The 16,529-nt window shown below is 53.9% G+C and overlaps 1 protein-coding gene across 1 annotated transcript in view; it reads right to left on the bottom strand.

Annotated features, from left to right (window-relative positions):
* Positions 1–570: 570 nt before the first annotated feature.
* The window catches only part of CUNH4orf50 (chromosome unknown C4orf50 homolog), a 47,491-nt gene continuing 31,532 nt past the window's right edge, over positions 571–16,529 (bottom strand). Inside the window, exons 8-14 of the mRNA XM_039232110.1 lie at positions 14,479–14,535; positions 11,690–11,872; positions 11,255–11,395; positions 7,731–7,779; positions 5,452–5,579; positions 1,505–1,567; positions 571–801 (exon numbers count right to left, since the gene is read on the bottom strand). Of these exons, the coding sequence (XP_039088041.1) occupies positions 571–801; positions 1,505–1,567; positions 5,452–5,579; positions 7,731–7,779; positions 11,255–11,395; positions 11,690–11,872; positions 14,479–14,535 (852 nt within the window). The remainder of the gene's footprint in view (positions 802–1,504; positions 1,568–5,451; positions 5,580–7,730; positions 7,780–11,254; positions 11,396–11,689; positions 11,873–14,478; positions 14,536–16,529) is intronic.

Raw genomic sequence — 16,529 nt, 5'->3', positions numbered from 1 at the left:
TAAAACAGGAGGAGGGGCCCCAAGGGCAGGAAAATAACGAAACAGTTCTCTGTGGCTGACAATGTTAGGAGCTATCAGACCAGTCCAGGGGTTCCCAATCCCAGCACCGTTGATATCTGGGCTGGATAATCTGCCGTAGGACACCGTCTTGTGCATTGTGGGGTGTTTAACAGCATCCCTGGCCTCTATGCTAGATGCCGGGAGCCGTTTCCGAGTTACAATAATAAAAAGTGTCTCCGGACATTGCCAAAATTTTCCCTGGTTGGGAAAAATCATGGGCAGCTGAGAGCCACTGAACCAGTCACTCAGTAGGTGTTGGTACAGCAGACATTCCCTTTGCTGCCTTGACGGGAGGCAAAGCCCGAGCTCTCAGAACACGCGAGGCACAGTCCGGTATTTCTCCCACGCTCTGACAAAACCAGCATGGACCCCGAGCCAGAGGCAAAACTGCTTGGCACAGGATGAGAGCTTTGATTGCTACCAATTTCTTAAAGCAGTGTCTGAAGGCTCGGCTTGAAATATTTATAGAGTCTATGAAATGGCCCCGGAGTGCGAGCGGTTCTATTAAATTTATAACTCCAGCGGTGATTTATTGACCTGGGAATTGCTGCAAATGCTCTGCCTAAGCTCTTTGTGGAAAGCCAGGATCCTCGCGGGGCTCAGGAGCTCAGTGGGCGGCGGGAGGTCATCGGCTCGCCGGGCAGGACGGGACAGTGCGCCTTCCTCTTCCAGGCTTCGCGCAGGGCATGCTGGCTCTGGACCCGCTCCAGGATCGGCTGCCGGCCCCAAGGGTGAGGAAAGCTGGAGGCAAGAGCAGAATGAAATGGTCTCTGCTTCTCCCCGCTCCTAAAAACCTCCTCATCCCACATTCATCCAGGGAAGACATGGCGGCCGTAATGAACATTTATGGAGCACCCTCTGTGGCCCGCACAAGTGCTTCCCTTGCAGTGCTCACTCCCTTCTATTACAGTCCGACGGGGCACATGACGCCATCCCGGCCCAGCAGGCGAGGAAGGGGGGCTGGGGGTGGCTCTCACCACGTCACCCAACAGGTGTCTGCCTGGACAATCACTGATGGGTGTCCCCACAGAGCGGGTGTCCACCCTAATGCCTCTTGTTTGCAGGGATGAGAGATGGAGAGCGTCCCGTCAAAAGGAAATCAATGTCGACTGGCTGCTGACCTCACGCCAGCACCGCCCACCGCTCTTCTCAGTGAGCTGGTTCCCCTGATTCCACGGAGTCCTCGCCCAGGCTGTCATCAGACCCCCAGGACAGGTGCCTGTTTCAGAGACTCTGAATGGCTCTCCTAAACCTACGTAGCTGCTGAACCCAAGCCCACTCGACCTCAAATCCCCCTTCATGCCCGGCATCCACACTTATCAAGCACCATCCGCAAATGACGGAAGGAAGGACCCCTGTGCTGGGCAGTGTGAGTCCTACTTCTGTCTCTGCTCAGTCCTCCAGCAGCGTGCCTCAGCTGTCAGGCAGGTAGAATGGAGCAAACCTCTCCCGGGACCCCGGGAGGCAGTGACCAGTGGGCGGTGTTGACACTCAGTTCTGCTGATGGCTGAGAAAGAGGCAGAGGCAGGAAGGAGAGGAAATGCGGGTCAGGAGGCAGCATCCTGTGTGTCCCGCCTGGACCAGCCCCTCCCCTGTGGTGCCCTCACCCAGTGGCACAGGCAGCCTGATGAACGTGTGGGTCCGCGGCAGAGATCGAGCCAGGAGAGAGGCCCCCGCACCTGCCAGTGGAGCACCCGGGAGGGGGGCACCGACCATATACCGAGGAGCAGGCAGGCCTCCTGGAGGAGGCGGTATCTGAGCCAGACTTTTGAGACAAAGCAGGATTCTGCTGTTTTAGAAACTGAAGGTCACTGGGGCACCTGGGTGGCTCAGTCGGTTGAGCGTCCTACTCTGGCTCAGGTCATGATCACGGCTTGTGGGTTCGAGCCCCGCGTTGGGCTCTGTGCTGACAGCTCAGAGCCTGGAGCTGCTTTGGATTCTGTGTCTCCCTCTCTCTTTGCTCCCCCCCCACCCCACTCACACTCTGTCTTTCTTTCTCAAAAATAAATAAACATTAAAAATTTTTTTTAATTAAAAACAACCCTGAAGATCAATGCATGTAATGTGCAAACAGCAATGTAAGGAGTCTGGACTTGTCATAATAATAATATTTAAACCTCAGGAAACCACAGACATTGTAGAAAGAGGTGGTACGATATTTCCTAAGGGTCAACCTATGGCAGAGGACATTTCTGGAGCCGTATGATATGACAGATATTATGCTAAGCAATGCATACATATTCATTCAGTCTTTAACCCAATGAAGCAGCTAGAATTATTACCCCATCGTACAGATGAAGAAGCAGAGGCCCAGAGAGGTTAAATGACCTGCCTATGGCCACACAGCTAACAGAAGGCACAGTCAGGATTTGAGTCCAGGCCGCGTGGCCCCCCAGCCTGCACCGTTCGCCCCTACAGTTGGCTGTCACAGATGAAGGGTGCTCAGGGAGACAGTGGCGTGATCAGGCTGTGACATAGGGACAAACATTTCTTCCATCACCAAGGTTTACCAGCCTTCTCGGGATATTTGTGTATATTCCTAGGCTCGCCCTGCTTTTTCCTCTTTCTTCTCTCTCAGCTCGACCATAAAATAATAGAATGGTGACATGTGACTAATTTAGTTACTGTCCTTCAAACCTGACCTCGTTTTGCTGATAGGTCACTGATGCCCTGGTGTAGTTATTTAACAGGCTTGTTCTCACTGCAGAAAGCTCACCCCCTCGAGCCAGCCCGCATCTACGGCAATCTGCTGCTCCCCCAGCCAGCAGGCTCTGCTCCTTGACGCCCTGCACAGCCGGGCAAGACTCAGCCTGCAGGGGAAGCGGGGAGGACGAGGCGCCTGTGTGACCTTCTAGGAAAAGCCCACCAGCCCCTCTCTCTGCCTCTGCCACCCACAGGCCCTCATGAAGACCTCCCGTGGGCTGGGTGCGGGGCAAAGCACGGGAACCAAAATGTCTGCATCGACACCCCGTCATCTCCCTGCGGGTCATGCAAACGTCCCGTGGACTCGCAGCTGTGTCCGAAAGCGGAAGCGTGTTTGTGCTGTGGCATTCGACATGCATGGCGACGACTTTGAAGAAAGCTAAAGAACAGCCCAGAAACTTGGAGCACCTTCTGGCTCATTCATTCGTGCAGTTTGTGCTCCGCCCATCACTGTCAGACGGCTGCTGTCATGTTTCTGGCTGGCATCACCTTCGTGGGGTTTTTCTCACCCCGAACTCCAGGCTGGGCTGCACAGGGGGCAGGAGAGACTGTTCCCACAACCCTCCCGTGGAGGCTCCGCACATCTGGCCACATGGCGGCCGCAGCACCAGCTCCAGACCCAGGCTGCCTGGGTTGGACCCCAGCTGTGCTCCTCACGAGCTGTATGACCCGGGGTTGGCTATTTACGTCCTCTGTGCCTTGTCTCTTCTCACAGGTAAAGGGGGCAAATGCTGATACTATTTTGTAAGCCCCCCGTGAGGACTGCAAGAGCCAGAGCAGGCACTCAAGAAGGAGGCAGAGCATTTCTTCGCCCCTGGACTCTCATCAACATGGTCGCTGGGATCTCCAGGTCCCCTCTCTGCACCTCCTTACTTCCTGCCACAGCTGCGTTTGACTGCCCGCAGTGCCCCTGATGCCCGAGAACCCACCCTCTGTCTTTCCAGATGCTGTTTCCTTTGTCTAGAATCCCTTCTGCCTGCTGGGGATAAGCCAGGCCAGAGATCAAAAGCCAGACGAAATTTTCCTAGAAAAAGACCAAAGCTGGGGAAAAAAAGTACTCATTCTTGGGTAATAAACCTGTAGATGTGTAATTTAAAATGAAAGTCACTAGTCAGGGAAGAAAAATGTTTAAGTCAATAACAGGGGCGCCTGGGTGGCTCAGTTGTGTAAGCATCCAACTCTTGATTTCAGCTCAGGTCATGATCTCATGGTTCGTGAGATCGAGCCCTGCATCAGGCTCTGCACTGATGGTGCGGAGCCTGTTTGGAATTCTCTCTTTCTCCCTATCTCTCTGCCCCTCCCCTGTGTGTGCTCTCTCTCCCTCTCTCTCTGCGCCCCCCCACCTTCTCTCAAAAATAAATAAATAAAATTTTAAAAATAAAAGGTCAATAACAAGAGCTGCCATTTACTGACCGCCTCTCTCATACCGGGCAGTATAGCAAGCAGGTTATGTGCGTGATTTCACTGAACTGTCCTAACAATTCTAAGAAGCAAATGTTGCCTCCACTGTTTAGATAAATAAATTAATAGAATTGTGGAGGCAGGAGAGAAGCCATGGGAATGACAGGTGGAAGGAAAGGACCAATGGGCTGAGCTAAAATGCTGAGAATAAGATGAGATTCCCGAGTAATGGCGGCTTTTTTTTTTCCTCCTGAGTGGCTCTCTTGTTCACACAGTGTTCAGGCCCTGCTTACCTGATTTTGTGCTCATACCGGCAGTAGGCAGTATCATCCCCATGCTACAGACGAGGAGGCGGAGACAGACGCACTAAGTCATCTGCCCGACATCACACTGAATTATGGCAGGGATTTGAACCTGGGCCTGTCAGACCCCACGTCTCATAAGTAAATACATTTTCTCTGGGCAAAGAGAGGGCTGCTCTGGCTCTATCTGATTAGGACATTTTGGACTGAACCCATAAATACTAGAAGAGCTGGACAGAGCAGAACACACCTTCTATTTAAACCATCTGAGAGCTACCGAGATGGTCAGGATCTGAGGGACGAATGCTGAAAACAGGGGAGAAGCCAGAGTCTCTGGCATGACCGTGGGGGCCACACTTCCCTCTGGGTGAGGGCAGCGCCTGCAGTAACAGTGGCAGTTGTGAGTCAGAAGGCTCAGCAGAGCTTTTCCCAGCTGCATGGGACTGACAAGGCCAAGGGCAAAAGATGCTGATAAACACTACAGTCCTCTGGTTAGGACCCCAAAGGCTATACCCAAGGAGTACAAGGCATGGGAAGGAAACAGCACTTGTGAGTGCTGAAACTCATCTCTGAACCAGGTTAGAAGGTGAGGAACGGCCTGCTCCCCGCCTAGCTACCTGCCACAAACAAAAGGAAGTTTGCTCTGGATGGAGACGATACACTATGAAGCAGAACCCCAAAGGATACCTTTAGGTTTTGACATATGATGTCCAGCACCCAGTGAAAAATAACCAGACACCGAATACACCACTTGACCCAAAACACAAATTAAAGAGCAGATAATAGGCAGAGACGAGGAGGGGAAACCAAAGGGTATCTGTGGTGCCGGTCATTTTTCTAGTTCCCAACCGAGTGATGGCTTTTTTGGGTATCGCTCCACGATAACTCATTGATCTGCACACTTATGTGTGCCCTTTTCCGTATGTGCGTTACAGGCTTAATAAAAATGTTTATGTAAGAAATTAGATGATGGAAGCCCTCTCACCTTTGGAGAATCCAGTCTAGCCGTGTTCTGTGTTGGCCACTCAGCCTTGGGAACAGGCCAGGGCTCTGCATGTAAAGGTCTTTGGATGCTGCTGCTGTCCGTTTGGGGATTCAGGAGGTATTTCTGAGCTGGAAAAAAGTATTCTCAGTCAAGCCTCAAACCAGAAATCTATTCTAAAAATCACAAGCCTATGAGCCTTAGGACATTTTCCATTCTCTTCCATCCCCAAATCCCCCCGTGCCCGTGACAGAGGCCCTCTCGGGTGCCCACGAACCCTTGAGTGTCTCGTCCGTGTGTCTCTGATGGTCCCATCATGGCCATGGGTGTCCTAGAAAACTACCTGTCTCCATCAGCCTTCCCTCCTTGGCCGCCAGCTCATTCGCCACAGGGACCACCACCCCTGCAAGCCGACCCGTTTTTGTAGCCCCTGCAATACACCCCCCTGGGTCTGGTACACAGTAGCCTTCCAGACATGTTGAGGGGACAAGTAACTCAATCAATCTAGCACATTTCTGAGGATGCTGAGCCCACAGAAGGAAGGACGCTTGCACAGGTTAGTGGCAGATGAAGAACCGAGCGGGGCTGATGCCCTTCCAACCATGAGAACAGATGCCAACTCAGACTGCCAGGAGGACACGAAGGGCTGGCCCATCCTGACCACATGCAGACTGAGAACAGATCTCTCTTTTTGGGTCAGACACTCCTGAGCAAGGTCAGAGTATCCTCCTTCAAAAGATAAGACTCTAGGGCTCAGAGAGGTTAATTAACTCATCCAAGATTACACAGCTGGTAAGCACAAAATAAGAATTGTTAGAGGAGCGCCTGGGTGGCTCAGTCGGTTAAGCATCCAACTTCGGCTCAGGTCATGATCTCACAGTCTGTGGGTTCAAGCCCCACGTCGGGCTCTGTGCTGACAGCTCAGAGCCTGGAGCCTGTTTCAGATTCTGTGTCTCCCTCTCTCTGACCCACCCCTGCTCACGCTGTCTCTATCTCTCTCTCTCTCAAAAATAAATAAAACATTAAAAAATTTAAAAAAAAGAATTGCTAGATATCAAGAGCAGCTCACTCACCTAGAGACAATGCCATCCCCACTTTCTCCATGATTCTTTTTTTAATGTTTATTTATTTATTTTAAGAGAGAGAGAGAGAGAGTGTGAGTAGGGGAGGGGCAGAGAGGAAGGGACACAGAGAATGCCAAGCAGGCTCCACACTGTCAGCACAGAGGCCAATGCGGGGCTTGAACTCAAGAACTGTGAGGTCATGGCCTGAGCCAATGATCATGGCTTAACCAGCTGAGCCACCCAGGTGCCCCACTTTCTCCATGTTTCTTCTGAGCTCCCGAAATGAACAGAACCCTAAACGAATCCCTTCCCCCATGCTGAGAGCACAATGCACTTAACCAGGGAAATCCTGTCTTCCCAGGTAGCATCTCATTTTCCTTCTTAGTAACAAACAGAACAGGGGCGCCTGGGGGACTCAGTCAGTTGAGCGTCCGACTTCGGCTCAGGTCGTGATCTCACGGTTCATGAGTTCAAGCCCCACATCGGGCTCTTTGCTGACAGCTCAGAGCCTAGAGCTGCTTCAGATTCTGTGTCTCCCTCTCTCTCTGACTCTCCCCTGCTCATGCTGTCTCTCTCTCTCTCTCAAAAATTAAAACAAATAAAAAATAATAATAAACAGAACAAAAGCAATCACCCGTTACCTTCTTTCTATGTAACCACTGTTAGAATTTGAGTTTATCTCTCGACTTCAATTGCCACTCACACAGATGGTGTGGTCATAGAGCTCTATCACTGCAATCATCCAATATATCCCATTCTCTATCTTTTAAAAATTTAGGAGAATATCATAATTTCCGTGGTATCACATGGTACTCAGCAGCGTGATTATAAGTGACCAACACTTCACTGAGTATATGGGTTCATTAACAACGCTAGAGGTCCCCTGCCCTGCACAGCTTTTCATTATTAGAAATGTGCCCGTATGAATACACCTGTCCATTGAGTTTTTCCACACCGAGAATACTTCCTGAGGATGAATCGCCAGGAATGAAACCACAGGGCTGAGAAGTTCGGCCACTTCTGTGGAGTGTTTTCTGTCCTGCATTCATTCCCCTCACACTGGGGAGCGAGAACGTAGGGCCAAGTAGGGCAGGAGGGGGAGAAAGCAGGGCCGGTTCCTCCCAGTCTGCACTTGACCCTGGTCCACCTGTCAGAGGGTCCTGCTGGCTCAGACCACATCTGAGCACACAGATATCGCTAATTGAAAATCGCACTGACCTCTTACAGCTGCTGCTGTCTCAGACGCGGCGTCCAGGGGGGGGCCGGTCTGGAAGAAAAGACACGTCGGCAGTTATTCCGCGTGACCCAGGAGAAAAAGCCTCCGCAGATGGCTGCGACTGGGAGGGAGCAGGTCACTCGCCCCTCGCTGCGCGAAGCTCGTTCTCCAGTCAGAGCCAGCCCTCCCCCCTCTGCCCATGACCCTCGAAGGAGCCCACGACCTGTTCTCAGGGAATACAGATGCAGGAAAGCAATTGCATTTCCTCTACTCATATTAAATCTCCAAACGAAGACTGTGATTCATGTGTTTTAGAAACTGCTGTGAAAAGCGAGGGGGCGGGGGATGAGGGCAGCTGGACGGCAAAGTTTCCAGAAGAAATAGTCTTTCTCCACGGAGGTCCTGCAAGAGCTCGCAGGAGCCGATTGCTGAGCTGTCCTTGGGGTCTCTGGCTCCGGCACCCAGAATTCAGGTCGGCCTTGAACTGGAGTCCCCTGCACCACCTTGAAGACTGGGTGCCTGTCCTGCATCCCATGACTGTGCAGGGTCTATAAAAGGTGGTGCAGCAAAGTTAGCTCGCTGGCGGGCCCTGACGGGTTTATCAAGAGCAGGGCTGGACCCTCAAGGCAGGTCAGATTCTAGGCCAGCAGCCCAGCCCTTGCCTCCCCTTCGGCATTTCTGGCCAGGCAGTGGCCCCAGTGCGTGTCATCTCGCGTCCCCATCCCTGTGTCCTCTAAGTATTTACATAAGCAGCCCCCCTGCCTAGAGACCCCGGCCCTCTCTCTCTCTCTATCCTTGGCGAACTTCTGTGTATACATCATGACCTAATTCAAACGCCCCCTCCTGCATGAAGTCTTCCCTGACTTCACCCGGCAGAGTTCAGCCAGCTGCCTCTCACATAGCACCCCCATGCTGTGCTGTGACAGTGGCTCCTTGTCCCCCTAAAACAGATTAACCAACCCAGCGGCCAATGCACAAGGGCACAGATTACGGCTCGACCGTCTTCCGACACGAATCCAATCACACCGCACTTGCCGGAACCTTCTGTATGAGGCACACTGCCTCTTCTTTCACGACGCTCCCGCCGAGCTGGGCTCACATCCCCAGGGACGCTGTGTGCCTCCCAGCACCGTCGCCATTCACAGCCCCACGTGCAGCCCAGACCGCCTTCGCTCTGTCTTTCCGGCAATTACAACCCTTTTGTATCCGTTCAGGCCTGGCCTGTGTGCCTCCTCCTCCAGGAAGCATCTTCCCCATCAAGTCTCTCTCTCTCTCTGCCTGAAATGTATGCTTTCTCTTGCGCCCGGCTTCTGATGGACTCTCGTGCGACGCTGACTCCTTCACCACGAGAACAAGGTCTCACTGACCTTCGCGTCCCGAGTAGCCCCGGATCCATCCGAGGATTCAGCACGGGATCGGGGATCTAGAGACCTTCCTTCCTGCCTGCCCCCCATTCAGCCACCAGCCTGGCGACGCTCAGAGCCAGGCATTCTCCCGCTGACCCTGCCTCTGCCGCCTCCGTGGTCTTGGCCAAGCAAGACACGCTGAGCCTGAGTGCGCCCTCTCCATCCGCAGAAGGGAGGCGCTAGCACGTTCCTGGCGGGGGAGGGGGGGCTGTCGGAATGCAGTGAGAACGAATGTCTACTAAGTGCTCCACACGGGGTAGTAGACAAACATCCATCCTGCGAGCTCCACTCCGCCCCTTGCTCTTCCCCGTGGAAACTTTTGGGGGAATAGTCTAAATTTAATAAAAGGCAAGCAGTAAAGGGAAAAATAATTTCCTAGGTCCTTGGAGGCCCAGGATGGGGAGGGTGGGGGTCGCCGATTTAATGAATTAGGGGAGTTTAGGGCTCGGAGCCCCGCTGCTGCTTGTGAAGACGCCGTTTTCCTGGAAGCCGGGCTACAGAGCTCGCTGACGATGCGCAGGGGAGAGCAAGAGCGCTTCCCGGAGGCGGAGGGAAGAGGGAAGTGCAGGGCAAGAGGGAGCGAAGGGCAAGAGGGAGCAAAGGTAGCAGCCCACCTTGCGGGGTCGCCTGCCCCCACCAGGGCTGCAGTCCCAATGACTCCCCACTGGCGGCTTGCCAAGTCCCTCCCCCCCCCCCCGGGACCCCAGTGCTCCGTGAGTGCCTGTGTGACAGCTCTGGGTGGACTTCTGGCATGAGACTTGCTGAAACCTTCCAGAGCCCTGGGGACGGACAGCAGACCTCCTGGCCCAAGAGAACCGGCCCCTCAGGGAGGTGAGGGTGAGCACCGTGGTCACAGGCTGGCAATCCTTTGGGGTCTGGGTGTCTTCATCTGCCTGGTACAGCCGTGCCAGGAGAAAACGCAGTGACCCCTCCCCTACGGAGTCCCAGGAACTGCAAGCCAACTCCTCAAGTTCCCTGATGGGACCTTCTATTTGTTGAGCGGACCGCGGGCCAGACCCTGGGGGTGGTGGTCCAGGCCCAGGCAGGAGGGCGTGCCCGCACCCTAACCAGGGCCGTCTTCGGGGCGAGCCCTGGGACCCCTTCTCCAGCTCCCCGCTGGCCGCTAGGGCATCCAAGGAGGGGTGACACTTGAATAGAAACCTTAAAGAAAGGTGTCTGATTCTTGGCTTGGGGAAGGTCAACAGCCTAGGTCCTGGCAGAAGCTGGAAAAAATAATAGGTGGCCTGGGACTGGGGGAGAGGGACACCCCACTAAAGCCAAGTTCAAGGGGTGGGCAGAATTGAGACCCCTCCTCCAGAGAAGGTTTTAGGAACCCGAACAAAGGAAGGAAGCTTGCCTTCCCCTGACTCCCACCACCAGGTAGAGGCAGGGGGGTAGCGAGGCCCCGTGTTCCCCCCGCTGAAGGATGGGGGGAAGCCGGCCCAGCTGGCTCGGGGGTCTGCCCCACTTTAGAACCAGTGCTGGAGCTGCAGAGGCCAGCGCAGCCAGGGAAACGCACGGGGGCCGCGTGCAAGGCCAGAGGCGCCAAGGGTGAGACAGGATGCGCGCAGACGCCAGCACAGCAGACAGCCCCAAGGGCTGGGCAGTGCCCCCCTCCCCTCGTCCCTGCACCCGTCCTGGCCCCTCAGTGCCATGCCCCGGATGTCCCCGCTTCCCCCAGCATCTGTGTCCTGAGATCCCAACCCCTGTGTGATGTATTCAGATGGCGCCTTTAGGGGGTGATCAGGGCCTGAGGAGGAAGCCCTCAGGGTGGGATTAGCGCCCCTGTAACCAGAGACACCGGGGAGCTCGGCTCTGTGGGGACATGGTGAGAAGGCAGCCATCTGCAGCCAGGAAGGGGGCCCTCTCCGGCACCATCCACGCCTGCAGCTTGACCTCTGACTTCCAGTCTCCAGAACTGTGAGAAATGAATGTTCGCGGCTTAAACCCTCTCCCTCCCTCCCCGCCCCCCTCTGTGGGATTTTGTCACAGCGGCCGGAGCCGACTAAGACACTTAGACACGGCCCTGAGGACACGGCACGGGTGTGCAGCGGACTGAGGCTCACCGAGTATCACCCACCCTGCCCGTGCCAGGAAAGTGCTCAACGGGAGGTGCTTACTGGCCCGAGTGACCCGCGGCGGATGCGAGGACCTTCCTCCTGCAGGGCAGGCGTGCAGATGGCTGTGGCCGTGCCCCCAGCTGTGACCTGGACCAGCTCTTTGACTACTTGGAGCCTCAGTTTCCCCCCGGAAAACGCAGGCTTTGGGAGGAAGTGCTAAGGCCCTGAGGCGCCTGTGTGAGAACCACCTGGTGAAATAAATGCCATGGTTCTTGCAGGGCACTGAGTTAACACTCTGTGTGTGTGTCGTGAGCGCTCTGAGGGTACGGATGCCCAGATCACCATCCTGTACAAGCCAGGAGCACAGGTACTGGCCCGAGTCTTGGGCATGTTCTGGGTGGGCTCAGTGGACAGAGGGAGGCAGGGACAGTTCAGGTCAGGCCGGTGCACAGGCAGGCCAGGTGCCCGCTGCTCCTGGGGAAAGAGGGACACTACCTCTGGGAGCCCCGGAGCCAGGAAGGCGGCCGCGTACTCGGCCAGTGCCACGTCGCCCACCATGCGCCGCGCTGTCTCTGAGAGCAGGTGATCCGCCGCCCCGTGTCTGCATAGCTCCCGCAGTAGGTGCGTGATCAGGCGGTTTCTCTCCTGGCACTTCTGGACCAGAGAAGCCAGCTTGGCCTGCAAGGGAGGGGGGGGGGCAGAGACGCTCCAGGTGGGTCCGCCGATGCAGGGCACCCTCAGGGGCAGGGCAATGGGCTGGGCTCTGGGGCACCGGGGTCCCGCTCTGTGCTCCCTCCCTGCCATCACTTCCTGCCCCCAGAAGCCAGTGCAGCTCTGAAAAGAAGTAGCCGCACTCCCACACCCCCCAGGGGCTCCCCCCTGCCCTCAGAAGGCCCAGAGCGTGGACCCCACCACTGACCACCTCTGTGACCAAGCTCCTCTCTACCCCTCGACTTGCTCATCTGTCCAACAGTCATTGTTAAGGGCAAAGGGGTTGCTGTCCCTCTGTGCCTGGCTCCAGGCTTCCTTCTATCCCGACAGTGAACTTTCATAGCTGTGGGTCTGTCTCCCCGTAGCCTGGGAGCTCCTCAAGGTCAAGGCTGACATTCCCCTGGACCCCTGCACCTTCACTGTGCCGTCACGGGGCACAGAACGGCCCCTGGGAGGGATCTGCTACACGCATGGAGTGAGCGGGGACCCTCCCGCCATCAAATGACCTCCCACATCTGGGCGTGTCTGGAGGGGGTGACAGACCCTCCTCATTCAAGACTGGCCCTGGGCGAGTCTCCTTCCCTCCTGGGGTGGCCCCCGCTCCATCAAAACAGAAGATGATGATCTTTTCCTGCTGGGGAACATTCCCTGGGCAGTGATGCTTGGGCGGCTGGTACTTGGCAGCAGGCCAGGAGGGTGGGCAGACCTGGAGGCCGGGGTTCCCCGGGTCCCCTGGATCACGCCACCCCAAACATCAGGGCCGCGTGCACTCAGCCAGCACTGGTTTAACACCTTGCACGCAGCTCCCGCGACAGAGGGAGGCTTTGTCGATGGTGGTGGTGACTCTCTCGGGCTCGTGCTGGGGAGCCTCGGGCATCAGAGCTGGGGTCAAATCGTGACTCTGCTACGCAGTAGCGCTGCGTGATTACGGACATGTCACTGCATCTGTGAGCCTCAGTTTCCCCATCTGTAAAGCGGGGCTTGTGCTCCCCTTCCTAACATGTTGCTTGTGGATCTTAGGATGAAATCTGTGTGGAGTACGTGACACATGGCAGGCTCTGTAGTTTACAGGGATTGTGGTCCTCATTTAGGTAAAAGGTACCAGGGGGGCGCCTGGGGGGCTCAGTCAGTGGAGCGTCTGACTTTGGCTCAGGTCACGATCTCACGACCAGTGGGTTTGAGCTCCGCATCAGGCTCTGTGCTGACAGCTCAGAACTTGGAGCCTGTTTCAGATTCTGTATCTCTCTCTCTCTCTCTCTCTCTGCCCCTCCCCTGCTCGCACTCTGTCTCTCTCTCTCTCTCTCTCTCTCTCTCTCAAAAAGAAATAAACATTAAAACTTAAAAAACAAAAAAGTAAAAGGTACCAGGAAATGATTAAAACGAGAGGGGATGGAAACCTCACATTTTCCTAGCACTTTCCAGTTTACTCTCCGCGTTTTCACCACTGCCATCCACGCGGTGTCAGAACGAGCTGTGAGGGCCGCCCGGTGGGGCTTCCTGTCACCTCACAGTTGTAGGCCTGACTCACAGACATATGTGGGCCTCTGGGATGGAGGGGGGCTTTAGGGATTGTGTGGCTCACATTTTTTTTCTCTTTCTTATTTTAGAGACGGAGAAAGCAAGAGAGCACACGTGAGTGGGAGAGAGGGGGACAGAGGGCGGAGAGAGAGAGAGAGAGAGAGAGAGAGAGAGAGAGAATCCCAAGCAGGCTCCACACTCTCAGCGCAGAGCCCAGCACAGGGCTCGAACCCATGAACCGCGAGATCATGACCTGAGCGGAAATCAAGAGTCAGATTTCCGCTCAGGTCATCTGACTCAACAGACTGAGCCCCCCAGGCGCCCACGTGGCCCACATTTCTGAGTGAACATCTAAGGAAACCGAAGCCCCAGAGCGGGTAGGGTCGGTGAGTCACTGGGGCCCGGGGCCCCCTTGGCATCCTGCCCAGAGACTGCCCAGGAATGGCGACAGGCCGTCAGGTCCACACCCCAAATCCAGGTGCCATATCTGAGGTGAAATGTGTCATCTCGACCCAACTACACATCCGACCGACTGGCAAAAGACATTGGCCAGTAGTGCCACTTGGGAATAGGTCCTAAAGAACCATCTGGCTACACGGGGAGAGCATTTCTAATACAAAATGTGCATCATGGTGTTTAGAATATAATAATGCAAAAGGAGGGTGGGGAGGGGAGGACGGACAGACAGACCGAGCAAGGTCACGGCGGCCGTATGAGCCATGGCCTCTCGTGTTTTGCTCTCTGGCATGTGCCGCCACTTCAGAGGTCGGGACAGACAGGGACAGTCCCTCTGGGTCATGCTCTCAGGCAGGAAAATAGGACAGGGACATGGAGGTGTGGTGGGGCCTCAGAAACATGTAAAATATACTGGGAGAAAATATATGAAAGCCCTAGGTTCAAATGGGGGTTTGGGGGGATATTTGTCTCTTTCATTCTTCTTTCTAGATTTATTTTATAATAGACATAAACTATATCTAGAATGGGGAAAATACTAAGCTTTTTTTTTTTTTTTTTTTGGAAAGAGACATTGCATTTCGATCTCACAGACATATTACCTTCAAAGGAGCCACGGCAGAATTTGCCTCATGTTGCTTTTTCTGAAGTTCCTCAAGCTGAAAGAGAACCAGTGTGTTTGATAACATTGAGCCCCTGGTTACACAGCCTGAGCCTCCCCGGGTGAGCTAGGCTCAGAGAGGTTGGCTCTGGTCCTCTCTCTTCCCACAGGGGGAGGGGGGCCTCAGCGTGGGGGGGGGGCTTTCCATCACTTGCCCAGCGAGATCGGGGTGGGGAAGGATGCTCTGAGCACTACGAATGAGTTCTGCTGGTTTGCAGGTGCGGGCCAGCTCTGTTCCCTCTTCCTTCCAGAAGGAAGCCTCCCCGGATTCCCGATGAAGAGATGCCAGCGATTTTTCTGGGGCCGTGTTAACCTCTGGGTATCAGAGCCAGACACCCTGGGTCCTAATCCTGGCTCAGTCACTCACTGGCACTGTGACCTTGTGCAAGTCACCTCTCTTTCTGCCTCAGTCTTCTTGTCTGTAAAGTGGAGGTTATAGTAGAGCCTAGCCAATTAGTGAGGATCAGAGTGAGGAATGCATGCATTGTTTCCTGTAAAGTGGTTAGAACATCCAGTTAAAACCCACTGAACATAAGCCATTATCACGAACTAGCAGAGGTGCCAGGCACGTGAGGAAAGCTCCCTTGGACCTTCCAGCCTCGCCCCGCACACAGCCGAATACTGATGCTTGTGGAGCACAGTTACCCAGCGCATCCTGTCCGTACTGCTGACCCACCAAATCATAAGACAGAATAAGATGGCTGTTGTGTGAGGACTTCTGCCTCTCCCTCTCATTCCTCTGTAGTCAGTACAGGAAAGCTACACAAATAAAAGTCCTTTTTCCTCTTCACACCCTCTTCTGACCTCTAACACTGTTTTTAGCCTTACAGACTCACCATCAGAATGCCTACACATACGAAACTATGTTATTCAAATGCCTTACATCTTGGATTGCCATTTAATTTTAAATCATCATGTTATTTTGGGGCGCCTGGGGGGCCCAGTCAATTAAGCGTCTGACTCTTGATTTCAGCTCAGGTCATGATCTCATGGGTCATGAGATCGAGCCCCAAGTTGGGATCTGTGCTGATAGCATGGAGCCTGCTGGGATTCATTCTCTCTCAATCTCTCTCTCTCCCCACCCCCCCGTCTCTCTGGCCCTCCCCAACTCCCGTGCGCGCTCTCTCTCATAATAAATAAATAAACATTAAAATAAAGTAAAATAAGATAATCAAATCAAATCATGGTGTTACTTCTATGTCAATTCACACAAACAGACCACATTCTTTAAAAATCCAGCATATTATTTCATCACGAGGCTGAAACATAATCTATTTAACTGATTCTTTGTGAAGATGTATATTGTTTCTTTGTTTCCCAGACAGGCTTCAATGAACATTTTTATATAGCTATTGGGGGGGGGGGCATACCTTCCTAAATGTATTCAGTGCAAACTGCCAGCTCCAAGCCAACTGTCTGCTATTCAAAAGTCTCTCAATAATATTTGCAGGCTTGGATTCAACCATCTTTCTGCTTCCGCTTAGGAAATAACAGGGATACGTTGCGGTGCACCATATCCTGGGGCATTTGCCATGAAAACATGAATGAGAAGAGACTAAACAGACAACAGGTGGGAGAAAATATTTTCCAGTAATGTATCTAACATAGGACTTGTATCTAGAACATGTACTGACCCTTCCACCTCAACAGCAACGAAATGAACCACCAGCAGTGAGATGGACAAATGATCTGAATGGACATTTCTCCAAAGGAAGACAGATGAATAGCCAATAAGCGTCATCAGCCGCCAGGGAAATGTAAATCAAACCACACTGAGACACCACTTCGTGCCCACCTGGATGGCGGCCACCAGACAGGCAGTGGTGAATGTCGGCGAGCTGGCGGAGAGACTGGGGCTTCTCCAGGCAGGTGGGAATGTGAACCAGCCACCAGAAGTCCGTCTTAAGGTAACTGTGATTGAAAAACCCCATCATCATATTGCAAGAATTTCACTATTGAGCTGAAAACTATAAGAAAAGGAACCAAATGGAA

Source organism: Hyaena hyaena, unplaced genomic scaffold, assembly GCF_003009895.1.
Source record: "Hyaena hyaena isolate Hyena2069 unplaced genomic scaffold, ASM300989v1 scaffold_63, whole genome shotgun sequence".
In the NCBI taxonomy this organism is placed as follows: domain Eukaryota; kingdom Metazoa; phylum Chordata; class Mammalia; order Carnivora; family Hyaenidae; genus Hyaena; species Hyaena hyaena.
This window is presented reverse-complemented; position numbering and strand designations above follow the sequence as displayed.